Source organism: Aptenodytes patagonicus, chromosome 2 (genome assembly GCF_965638725.1).
Source record: "Aptenodytes patagonicus chromosome 2, bAptPat1.pri.cur, whole genome shotgun sequence".
NCBI lineage: Eukaryota > Metazoa > Chordata > Aves > Sphenisciformes > Spheniscidae > Aptenodytes > Aptenodytes patagonicus.
Genome location: NC_134950.1, coordinates 107,590,043 through 107,603,204, shown reverse-complemented (window position 1 = coordinate 107,603,204; position 13,162 = coordinate 107,590,043). Strand labels below are relative to the sequence as shown.

At 36.9% G+C, this 13,162-nt stretch overlaps 1 protein-coding gene across 2 annotated transcripts in view; it reads left to right on the top strand.

Moving 5' to 3' along the window:
• LOC143156766 (solute carrier family 12 member 7-like) overlaps positions 1-12,626 on the top strand; it is a 70,962-nt gene extending 58,336 nt beyond the window's left edge. The window contains exons 20-25 of one of the 2 annotated variants that reach the window (XM_076330707.1): positions 145-276; positions 1,990-2,097; positions 5,103-5,216; positions 7,553-7,734; positions 11,898-12,031; positions 12,513-12,626. In XM_076330707.1, coding sequence (XP_076186822.1) covers positions 145-276; positions 1,990-2,097; positions 5,103-5,216; positions 7,553-7,734; positions 11,898-12,031; positions 12,513-12,604 — 762 coding nt within the window. In that variant the 3' untranslated portion in view covers positions 12,605-12,626. The remainder of the gene's footprint in view (positions 1-144; positions 277-1,989; positions 2,098-5,102; positions 5,217-7,552; positions 7,735-11,897; positions 12,032-12,512) is intronic. The other variant, XM_076330706.1, reaches the window with a different exon arrangement.
• Positions 12,627-13,162: the final 536 nt, after the last annotated feature.

Below are 13,162 nucleotides of genomic sequence, written 5' to 3'. Positions count from 1 at the left end.
GACATGGTTTAGTGGGCATGGTGGTGTTGGGTCGACAGTTGGACTCGATGATCTTGGAGGTCTTTTCCAACCTCAATGATTCTATGATTCTATGGTGATAGCAATCACTGTGTTACGAATTGTTATAACATATCTTTTTGATAGGTTTGGAGAAAATGTAAAATGCGTATCTTCACTGTCGCTCAAATGGATGATAATAGCATTCAAATGAAGAAGGATCTTCAGATGTTCTTATATCATCTTAGACTGAATGCTGAAGTGGAAGTTGTTGAAATGGTAAGTTATTGCATTTTTTTTTTAGGTGTAACTGAGACTGAACTTGGGAAAATGGATTTAGCATTTTTGAAACTAAGAGATGTTAGCCCAACTATAAAAAGGGAAAGACTGCAGTCCTACCAAGAACAAGAAGTTTTTTAAAGCAACGTTATCTTACCATGTCACAATGCTAGTGTATGTGGTAGTGAGTTTAATGGTTTTGTCAAGTGGAGTTAGCCATTTTGATGTGTTAATGCCTACTTTATTTATGAGGACTAGTCCGTAGAGACAGTTCATTCAGGAAGGAAAAAGGTTGAATTCTTAGCAGGCAGTGAAATGGAAGGCTGAATGTACTTAATCTAATAATCCATGGCATCCAGCATGAGAGAGGATGAACATGTCTGTCTCTCCAACTGCTGTATGAATATCTCTCTGGAATACGGAATCCCTAGGCCTCCGTGAGAATATGTCAGTTGTTTTTGGCATTGCCAGCCTCTTTGGCACTGAACGCCATGACAATATAGCTACAGAGTCACAAGTCAAATAGTGAGAAAATTAATTTTGTAACTTTTTTCCCTTTTTAAATACTGGGCGTAAACTGGTAAAGAGGCAGGACTAAAGCTGTAGTCTGTCTAGACCCGCTTTTTTTGGCAACTAAGGAAAAACTTCATTTCCAGCACGCAGAGGTGACTAGCATAATGTCCAAAGACAGACCAAAAAAAACCACAAAAAACAAACCACAAGCCCCAAACCCAACCTTTTAAACTCATTCTGAAGTGGGATGAAGAAGATGGGTCAACTGGTTCAAAACTTCTACCGCCACCAGTTCCTGGAATGAATAAAAACAACCTATCAAAAAGATTTATCATGCTAATTGCCCATAAAGCAAATTTTAAGAATCGTTTAAATTACTTAAGAAAAAAATGACTTATGAAAAATTTGGTTAGTATTTGAACCAGGAAGTAAGATAAATCCTTTTATTTATTTATTTATTGTTTAGAGTACTGAATATAAAAGACTAAAATGATGTGGCAGGTGGAGGTAAAAGAAGATGAACAGCGTGCCATTAAAAAAAGGCTCAGCCTTGGTTGGATTTTGAGCAGAAGATAGTATAGGAAGCGCAATTTATTCTTTTCTTATGTGGATCGTATTTAACCTTGAGAATCTTCCAAAAGATAAGAGACACGTTACGAGTCAGTGACAAGACTGATGGCTGCTATAGATTTTTACGTTGTATTTTAGCTTTGAGCTGATGTGAGAATATATGCTGGAGTTTCTTTGTAAATGCTTCTATTTGTGAACACTTCTCACTGGTGAAAGGACAATGTGTTATTTTGTGGCTCCAGACAGTTTTTAAGGAAACAGGTGTGCACGCATGCTCAGGAGGCAGCAATGCAGACCCAGTTTAAATAAGCGCTTTCAACCCTTTCTCATTTCTGCAGCCTAGTTGGAACAGAACAATGGAAAGTCTGTCCCAAGTACCTCAAATTTAGATAAAAATCACATTGATATTGGCATAGTAGGATAGTTCATTGTACGAGATTGCTGTTTGAAGATGAAGCTTTAAGAACGAAGACAGAAATGATTGATCAGTTATATGCTTGGGATTACTCTAATGCCATAAATATATCCATGACTGAAGGAATGCAGGAATGAATGTGGTACACTGTCTAAACATTGTTCTTTTGAGTAGTACTTTTCTTCTGATGTTTCCAATGCCAATCTCTTTTGCAGTTTGAAAACGATATTTCTGCGTTCACATATGAGAAGACACTTGTGATGGAACAGCGATCTCAGATGCTAAAACAGATGCAGCTATCAAAGAATGAAAGGGAAAGAGAGGTAGGGACTTCGGCTTGGCAAGATGTTCTGTGAAAAATCTGAAAGTAATATTTCCTTGCCATGGCTTCTAATCAGTTTCTAACTAGTCAAAAGCTTTTAAAACTGCATTCTATGTTAGTTTCTCTACAGCAGGTTTCACTTGCAAGGTTAAAATAATGGGGGGAGAGGGGGAAATCCTTTTTTATTTGAACATATGTTTAGAGTTGTTCTTGTTAAGATTAGTGCAAGTACGTACCAGCAAAACATTTGAGCATCAGTGTGGAATATATCCAGAGCACTTCCAAACTTGACATATATCAGTAGCTAAGGCTCATGATTATTCAACTGGGCTGATTAGCTTTGTTTGTGACTCGGTCTTGTTCTGTTCACACCAACTATTTTTTAGTTTCTGCATTATTTTGAATGTTTTATGTATCAACTAATTGTTGTTTCTGGAGCCAAAATTAGGCTGACTAACCTATAATCCTACGATATCCAGATGGGAATGCTGCGTTTGATGCTCCCCTACCCTTACTAGTCCCTGGTGGCGTTTTGCACGTTGTAGTGGCAAGCTTCATGCAGCTGTATTTTTGTGAATATTTGTAACTGTTAAATCTTTTTCTGTTTTATTTTGGCTTGTGCTTCTACCCCCTCATTTATGCTGTTAACTACCCTGTTAGTATCAACACTTTTTAGCGATGTAAAAGGTATTAAATGCTTTGGCTTTGCTATCACTTATAGTGATTTCCCTCCCATGCCAAGTAAGAGATCTCTACTGTTCACTGCTCACTTGTAAAATAACTAGTATTTGTTCCTTGTGGATTTTTTTGTTTGCTGATAATTGTAACTCATTTTATGCCTAAGCCTTTTTGGTGTTAATCCTACAAGTCCGTGCAGTCCCCTTTTTTTGTTTGTTTTCTTAATCTCTCCTTAATATTCTTTTTCCCGTTTCACAGGACTTACTTAAGGTTCCTAAAGATGCCTTGTATTGCTACAACAATGTGCTGCTGTAAATCCTCTTTCTTCTCATCTGCATCATGGTAGTTTTCTTTTGATCTGAGACTGCCTAACACCTTTTCAGTAAAAAACAAGCTCTCCTGTACTCCCTACTCAGTGTTTTTAAATTTTTCTCATTTCTTTATTGAACACTAGTATTTTTCCAGTGGAGTTTGAGTGATTAATCAATCCACAGTAGGCTTTTAAGGATTTAACTTCCTCATGAGTGCTTTATAAGTAGTCCAAGTACGTAAGGCTCTGTAGTCTATAGCATGTAAATTGTAGTGGAGACAAAAGAATGTCTTCTCAGCTGTATGTGAGTTGGTTGGAATCTGCACTACTTCAGAGTGTTGTTTGCTTGGCCGTTTTCACTTCTTTCTTCTCCTCCCCCACGTTTGGTGTGGATTTTTTTGGATTTGGTGGTTTGTTTTTTTTCATTACTCACTTTCATCTGAATGCATCACCATTATAGCTTCAGTTTGTTCCTTCATATCAGGCAGGGTAAAATCTGAGACGTTCAAAGTACCGTTGAATTTATTTCATGGTCTGATGTAAAATCCTTAATAGTTCCAAGAGCATCTAGTACTTATTTCCTGCCTTGTCCAAGAATAAAAGCCATATCCGTCTGTTGTTTCTGATTAGGATATCTTAATCTACCTTGTTCTTCTGTATTTTCATCAGAAAATGTTGTTTAGTTATGCCTTAACTTCCTCTGGAGCTACAGGTTGAGTAGATGCACTCAGCGTGCCAGGCCCTTTCTTAATCTGACCATCTCTCAAATGAGCTGAGCCATCGCCTCTAGATCAACTCCAAAACATTTCTCTCATTAGTATCGCTAGTTCAAATTAGCACTGCTTTTGTTTTCATTATCTGTCTCCAGTCATTCAAATGTAATCCTGATATTCCAGCTTTGAATGGTGCTTGTAGTTTTGTTTCTTGTTCCCATCAAAGTTAGTATTTTAACCTCACTTTTGCGCTGGTACCTCTTCAGACGAGGTTCAAACCTTCACAAGGAGGAGAATTTGTTTTTTGTACAGCGTTCTTTTGCTGTTTCCCTTATAGGCATGCTCTTATCCCTGAGGAATCACCCTCACCCTCCCCTCTTCCGTCACTTCTTAAAATGGAACTTTATTTGATTTTTGCCCCTGGGTTTTCTCGTGGAACTGGGGCACGGGGACTCATCAGATTTTTGTTTCCTTTTTTGAGAAACTTGGTTGATTTTCTTCTATTCTATTCGAGTGTAAACACAACACATGCCTGCAAAGCATAAGATCTGCAGACTTAGGTGCAACTGCCAAACTTTTATTTATTTGACTTTGACAACAGCGCTGCAAAGATGAAAGAAAATGTAGAGCCTCGTTCACTTCCTTGCCGCCCTTCCTGGTGGTGGTTGGCTTCCTTCTCTGGCTAGCCCTGACTAATGACTGTTGGGCCAGGCCGTGATATTGTTGGAGCTGTGAGAAGGCGGTCATCCATCCCACCGCTACTTTCTGTTGGGTTGTGCAGCGGAAGTGCTGTTGTGCAGATTGCTGCTGCTAGGTAAGATTGGCAGAAACGTGGGTGCATGTAGGTGAGGACCACATTTATAGTTTGTGAATCACTGGGAAATACATCAGTGTTTAGAGTTGGAAAGCAGCTCTCTCATCTGCTTAAGTTTATTTTCAATACTTTTGATTGTAACTGAATAAAATCAATTCATCTGAATCGTCACATATACAAAGGGATGCGACTCTCACAAACAAGTGAATAGTTGAGGTTCCCATACAGACTGAAGGATTCAATTCACCTCATGTTTTCACAAATCTCTGTAAAGAGACTTCATAACTAGCTGCTGAACATTTCAAAAGAAGCCCCATTAGTATATGTAAAAAAATGACGTTTGTGAAAATAAACCAAGTTTATAACAAGCTATGATACCAAATCTTATCTATTTAAATTAAGACAATTAAGACAATTTTTATTTTGAATAATATGATCACCTCCTTTTTTCTGTAGACTTTTTTTTTGTCATTGGTAACCTTTTTGTCCAGATTCAGAGCATCACTGATGAGTCTCGAGGCTCAGTCAGAAGAAAAAGCCCCTCCAGTCCACAGTCCATTGGCCAAGATGCGCAGGCACTGCTGACTGATTATCGAGAGGAGGAGGTAGTTAGACATAGTACTGGCTAGATATATTTTTCTCATTGCAACACTTGAAGTGCCACTATTGCAAATTGAACTACAAATGAACAACTTGATCATTCATTGTTATGGAACAGTTCTTCATAAATTTTAATATTACTATTTTTCTAAGTTCATTATCTTACCCTATATTTCTTTTCTCTAGATGATGCTTCTGCAACATGAACTACATCCTATTTTTCTCACACTTATTTTCCATAAAAGAAACACTTATGTTTCTGAGAGTGCCTGTTTTTCTTAAAAGCCAGAAGCAAAGCTACTTCTCTGCCTTCTATCTCTTAAAACATCTTAATAGTGGGTGTTTCATTAATAAGCATATTCCATGCTTTCACAAAGCATTGCCTTCCTTTATAGTTCCTATATTGAAGTACTGAAGTCTCTCAGAGACCATATAGATATACTAGGGTTTTTTTAAGGAGATCCTATGCTTATTGACAAGCCATTATTAACCCATAAATGTCACTACTACTTTCTGAATGGTGAGTTTGAAAGGAAATGGATGGATGTAATCAATGGTTTTAGTGTGCACTTGAAGTGTTGCTCATATCTAAAGATGTGTAGCGTAGTTGGTAGAAATGCTGTATACCTTTGTGTTTCCCTTTCTTCATGAAGTATGAGAAGACCATGTTGTATTTCATGTAATTAATTTGGTATCAAAATAGCACTAACAAAAATGTGCTTTTGTTGTCTTTGCATTTTTATAAACGTGTACTATAGGTCTAGAATTTCTCTTGGCCTCACTGTCTTTCTAAAAATGGTGAACTTTCTTCCATTAAAGCATAGTTGTACTGAACTCATCCTACTATTGTTAATTTGAAATTTCAGTCCATTGGGTACTGCTGTACGGCACGTACAGTATCTGCATGTATTTGTTAGCTTTTTTCCATTCTCATAATAGAACTGTATTCACAGTAACTTCTGATTTGTAGTCTTGACTCATGATTTAATCTTCTGGGGAGATATGAAGACCATCAAACAAATAGATATTTATGTGAACCTCAGAATTGAACTCTAGGATTTGGGAATCCTCAAGGATAGAGACTAGGGAAATAATTTAGGAAAAATACAGAAGCTCTTAGGCATTTAAAAACAGCTGCAATTACAGTTTGTGAACCACTAGGGGAATCGCTGTAAAGAGATAGAAAGTAGTTTTCTCATATGCTTTGATTTTATTCATGCTTTTGACTGTGACCTGAATGAAATTGATTCTTCTGAATCATCACATATGGAGGGACATTACCATCACTAACGTGAATAACTGAGGCTCCCAAATGGAACAGGAGCTTCAACTCATGATTTAACAAGTCTCTGAAGAAACTTCGTAACTGCTAAAGATCTTAAAAAACCAAACAACCCCAAACAAAAAAACCCCAGCCAACCAGCAAACAAAAAAACCCAAAAACCCCACACACACCAAAAACACCCCCAACCCCCCCAAAACAGAACACCCCAAACCACAAACAATCCTCCCCCCATACCAATTCACTTATGATTTTAAGAGTCTAAGGTACTGTATTTGTGTTGCTTTTGATGGAAATACAGAAGCCTATGGACAGAGTATTATGAGGGGAAGTAAGTAAGTAAATAACATGTGTTAAATATTTCTTCCTTCTTTCCTCAAGAGCAGCAAGGGGAATGGGAAATGGAGAAGACAGAAGTGCATATGCACGTGGGAACAACAATATTGTGTTCTTAGAGTTGTGATTTGAGTTTCTGCTACTATAAGGGAAGAAAAGGCCCCTTCATGGTTAAACTGACTGGCTTTTGTTATGTAATATGCACTTGCATTCATAAATCTAATGGAACGTAGCTAGCCTCCAATTCAGCCAGTCCAATGTTGTGTTACTGGCATTGTGAGAGTCATGTTGGTAGTTCAGCTAAAGGCATGTGAAATGGACAGTGTGTACAATAGTATCTGAGAAAATAACAATATAACTGATGAAGAATGAGAGCACTGGCTTTCAAGTCTTTCACTGGCAAAACCCCCTGGTGTTAATAAAGTACCCTCAGGTTGGATTCAACCTCACTTTAGTTCACGACAAAGATAATGTCCCAGCCCAGATGTAATCCTGCAAATACGAACAAATAACTACATTTTTAAAAGCAGTTTCATTTCAAGCAGTTTCATTTCATGCTGAAGTCAAAACAGTCTGGTATTTGTTCACAAAGTAAGGTACATTTTTCTGTATCTTCTTTTGTTCCACTGCTGTGAAATTCCTTTTCAAAATTCTAATAGCGTGTAATCTACAAATGCTCTTTTTGGCTGAATCTTGGGGTGATTTTTTTTGTTTTGTGGCTAGGCTCAGCTGATCCATGACAGAAACACTGCCTCGCACTCAGCTCCAGCGGTCAAAGCAAGTGTGGCTGCTGCTGTGCCGGAAAAAGTGCAAATGACCTGGACTAAAGAGAAGTTTGTAGCTGAAAAGCATAAACCCAAAGATTCAAATGTGTCTGGCTTTAAAGATATTTTCAACATGAAGCCGTGAGTATACATTTGGCGTTTGGAGTTTTGTATTTGATTGCATGTATTTTAATGTGTGGTTTTTGTGGTGGTGGTGGTGATCTAGGTTTTTGGTTTTTTTAGGAGATTCAGGTTTATTTAAAGTTGAGTACAAACATGATTTTTTCCATGCACTTCACTTCAATGCCATCCTTATGAAACCTAGCATTGACTTGAGTGGAACAGCAATGACTGTACAGAGTCATTCACAAGAATGTTGTGAATGAAGCTTAAATATGACAGATGTCAAGCTGTAAACGCAACTTCTGGATTGTACCAGAAACCATATATGTTAAAATGCTTAATGATAACTTCTGTTTTTTCTCTCTTCCTGTGGGTAACAAATTACTGTGTATCATTTCCCCATCTCATTTATTGTGTTTTGCTGGGGTGGAGGGTCTACCAAAGAAGCAGATAGACTCTTCCAAGATATTTAGCTTATGTTTTGGGTTTTGGGTGGAGTTTTTTTGGGTGTGTTGGTTTCTTTGTTTTTCTTTTTTTTTTTCCTTTTGAAATGGACATTCGACCCTCATCCTGTAAATTAAAGCAATATAAAATTTGTGCTTATATATATGTCTTGTTATATTAAGTATTTCCTGTTGAAGTATTCCTTAATGTCTTTTTCTTAAATAGAAGTCACTTAATAGATAAGAGCTACTGCCTGTGTCAAGCCTGATGTAGTAGACACAAAACCAATGACAAAGACATCAGCTTGTTTACTTCCTCGTGTTGTGATTCAAGCACAAACATGCATCTTTTCTGAGTTCTGGAAGAATGCAGTTATAAGCATGGCCTAGACTATTTTCTGCACGTGCCTGAAGCACGATGTTAAGGGAAATTTTAATATCTAAAGGAAACCTATCTTAAATCTAGGACTTGTAGACAGTAGAGTTAGAAGGTACACTTAGAATCAGCACCTTAAAATCCTAAGTTGTTTTGTGGATTTGCTCTGAGCTCTTTAGAAACAGTTTGCCTTCTGCAAGTTCCAAACATCTTGCTCACTCTAAAGCACTGTTTTTGTTCTGGGCTGCATTATACTCTAATTCTTAGAGGGTTTTTTTGTTAATATCTTGGAAATATTTCCTATTACTACTTTAGAATTTGTGCAAGACGCAGACTTCTGATATTATTATTTTAAAACTACTGTATGTGGTTGGGGGTGGAAATTACAGTTCAAACTTGGTGTGCCTGTACAATATATTAATATTGTTAAATTAAAAATGTACCTGATGGCATAAATATTTTTTTTCCTGTGCATTGCTTCCCTTCCATGTAGAGAATGGGGAAATCTGTAAGTCTGAATTTCATTTCGCTTGCAATGTAGGCTGTGTTCCCTGGTTCTTGTGGTCTTGTACATTGTGTGCATGTTTCCTAAATCATGATTTGCGTTGTGTGTATTCTTTTTTACCTTGTTTTATATCCTGTGATTTAGTATTTATCAATGAAAAGTATTCTTCATTGTGACTTGTTAATGTGTTCTTCTAAATATTATCGACTTTCCATTCAAGGTAAGTCACAGAACATGTATTTTAGTTTCTGTAAGAACGTAAAACTTGACAGTACTCTTCTGCACCAGTGTAATATTTAGTTTTCTAATTAACTACACTTAAAAGTGAATACATTTTTGTTCTGGAAAAATAGCCCCCATTGTGATATAACTACTTGGACAATAAGGATGAATTTGTTCTCAAAGGGAACTTTCACATTTCATGAAATGCCAGCTCTTGTGTCCCTTCTACCAACTCATGCATGTGTACAAATACCATAAACTCAGATATGCATTGGGTATGACAGCATACAAAAATGGGACACTACATCTCTACTTGTTCTTGGGTGGAACCAACTTGTGACTGCTGTGCTTTTTTTTTTTTTTTCAGAGCCCAGCGTTGTCTTCATTTTGTCTGTTTAACAAATTGAGCTTCTTATGAAAACTTAGAAAGCTTACTTTGTGTACCATGTACAATTTCAGTTCTACTAGTACTTGAAGGCTAAATGAAGTTAGTCAGCCTGCATTCACATTGTACACAATTTACCTTTAGCCTTTATTTCAGTGCTGAATTCTTGCCCACTCCATCACAAATTTACACCCTCCATATTTGCCCTGCATTTTATCTTTAGTTTAACAATGTTTCTACTTCAGTATTTATACACCTCTTCAGCTATATACTCTTGCCTCTCCTTCATAGTTGTTCTTTGGTCTTCTCAAGCTGCTGTTCTGCTTCTGAAAAACAGAGCTTCAAGTATTCTTTTGTTCCATGTATGGTTTTTGTAGAGTTGGTTCTTAGGACAGATGGCTGCTGTGACAGAAAATCCCCCAGGAGGGACTGAAACTCAGTTTTGGAAATGTCATTGTCTTGGGGGGGGAAATGCGGAGGGGAAAGAAAGAAAGAAGGAAAAAAAAAAAAATCAATTGAAATTGATGGAGCTGGTCTCCACAGCCACTAAACTTCAGGCCAAAAGCCTTTCTTTTTCTAATTGCCGCTGCAAAATCAAGGATGAAAATACAACATGAGACATGCTGCTTCTAATAGTATCCTGCTAATGGCTTTTCCCTTCATAGTAAAAAAAAAAAAAAAAAAAAAGGGACTTAGTAGAACACAAGTACATATGCTCCCAGCATTCTCCGTCTGTCTTGGTCCCTTATGTTTGAATGAACCTGTATCTGGCTGCTGTTCTCAACTCCACACATATTTTATATAATCTGAGGGTAGCCTCATGTTGCTAGAAGATTCTAGGATTAAGTATTGGTGTAGTCCCCTGAAATGACCGCTGGTAGTAGAAAAAGTTGTGCGTTTCCTTTCGTAAATTTCAGCCTCCTAAATGTTTTTCTTTTGGGAAAAGAGCTCTCATTAATTTCTATTGTTTACTTGAGCTGAAACAGTGCTGGGGTTTGTGCTGTAATTTTGATTGCTGTTAGTGGAATTCAAAAGATGCCAGACTTTATCAGGCGCTTCAGAGGATGTCTTATGTCCTGCTGCTACTAACCTGCCAGTCCTATCTCTGCCATAGGACAGTATGTGAGCCCAGCTGAGCAGGGTACAGTTGTGCTTTTACTGTGAGACCACTAGTTACAGTGCTAAGAAAATTGCACAGGATATAAGTGTCTTATATCAGCATACCAGTATCTCTGTTCTTGAGATGTGCTGTCACCCCGTGTTCTGAGGTTCCCTTTGAAATGACTCACTTCACTTGTAAAGAATCTACTTTTGGGCAGTGGATCTTTTAGATAAATGGGCTTAGGTAGAGTCTGGCTATTTCTGTTGCACTGTATCATATGACTCATTTCCAGTCTTGGCTAGTTTTACACAGGTGGCAGTTTCTCAGGAACTATAAAGAAACTGTTCTTTTGCTTTGTTCTGAAGAGCAACTAAATCATCGAAGGCAGATCCTAAAGTAAGGAAATCTCTGAAGTCCTAGCAGTTTCTTCCTCTTGCGCACAAATTTTACAACGATTATATTTGCGGACACAACAAGCAAAGCATTAGTTAATATTGATAATGTAAGGGGAGAGGATCAATTTCAGTTCATTGCTTACTGCCTTACTCTTATAACATGAGAAACTACTATTTTTTTCATAAAGTCTATGCTGTTTCTGAATTTTCTTCACCAGGCTTATAGTAATCTTGTAATGTTTCCAAAGGAGCATGAGGGAAATCTTGTACTGTACAACACAAATGCTGTAATCTTTCCATTGCATTCCTGTAATTCCTTTGTTTGGAATTTCTTGTACAAATCCAGTTACTCTTTAAATAATTCAATAAACTGGATTCTCAGTGTTTTTGACCAAACTTAATTTCTATTGAATTCTTAATTTAAATTAATTTCTATTGAAGTTGAATTTCTATTGAAATTAAGTTTTTGCTTCATCTCTGTAAAAGATAACTGACAACTGGAAGATTTGTGCATTTTGTAATTCTGCTTAGAGCTGCTTGAATTTCAGAGTTAAATGTTCTTTTCAAAGGAAAAAAATCTTTTAAACCTAGGTATTGCATTTTCTCAAATTTATTTTGAATGTGTGCAAATACTGGTGTCCATGAAAATAGCTTATTCTATGTGCATATAGATTAAATTTATAGTATCAAATGCATAATGTATAATTCAAATAAGTATTGTGACATACTTAAAAATGTTTGTTTGCATGCTAGGAATCAGTCAAATGTGAGAAGAATGCACACTGCTGTGAAGCTCAATGGAGTAGTGCTTAATAAATCACAGCATGCTCAGCTAGTTCTCCTGAATATGCCTGGACCTCCTAAAAACCGAAAAGGGGATGAAAACTGTATCCTCTACTATATTGCTTCCATATTTCTTGAAATCGGAGTTTGATTTTTGTGATTGTGCCATTGTCTACTTGTCAGGATAACCATTAGTAACCATGGTAAGAATAAGTTTTGTCTTTTAGAAAACAACTTTTGATTTCACAGAGTTTTAAGAAATGTTGATAGTGGTGAGGTTTGGTTTTTTTATTGAATTGATGTAAAGCATTCCTCAATTTTGAACTTATTTTATAATCTCTATTTTTATCTTTTCTGTAGTTGAGTAGGGCAGAACAAGAAATCTCCCCCACCACCACCAAATTAGGCCTTGCTTCCATTTGAGCAAGCAGGTGGATTACATAATGGGACAGTAAAGGGTGACACAGGAAAACTCCTTGATGAAACTGTTGAACTTTGATTTTTTGCATTATATGTCAGACTTTTTGAGAGATTAGTGGCTGTTTTTCTTTTCTGAATAAATTCCTTGACTTAATGATATTTCAGACATGGAGTTTTTGGAAGTTCTGACAGAAGGTCTGGATAGAGTTCTCCTGGTCCGAGGCAGTGGACGTGAAGTGATCACCATTTATTCTTAACCTGTTTGCACATTTTGTTCAAACCTGCCCCCCCCCCCCCCCCCCCCCCCGCCCCAAATAAGAAAACAAAGTTGTTTGCCATAATTTGCGCAGCTTCATTAAGAGTTCTAGTACCTTGAAAATTACCTGCAAGCTGAATCTTCTGATCATGTGTTCTGTTTTTTTCTATTAAAAAGTTATATTTAAATTATATTTTAAGAAGATAGGTTTATGTAGAAAATGTTTCTGTAGTGAATTAATAAATGGCGGATGGGTTAGGATATTTATATGTAGCGTATTCTGACACTTGTTAAATTGTGGTGAAACACAAGAAAAGAGATGGTAAGGCAATGGTGTTTTTAAATGTATAGAAATGTAAGCAACTTTTGATGATTTTAATCTTTGTTCTGCATCTAAATAAAAAGGGAAAGGTTTTAGAAAAAGTTGGCTTTCTCCCTTACCAAAATGCTGCTATGTTGCTTCTGTTGGGATTAGTCCTGGTTCAGGAAAATTCATTCAGAAGTGTATACAACCACTCCAATTTGTCTATTATGTGCATAAAGTGTTTCCCTGAAGTTC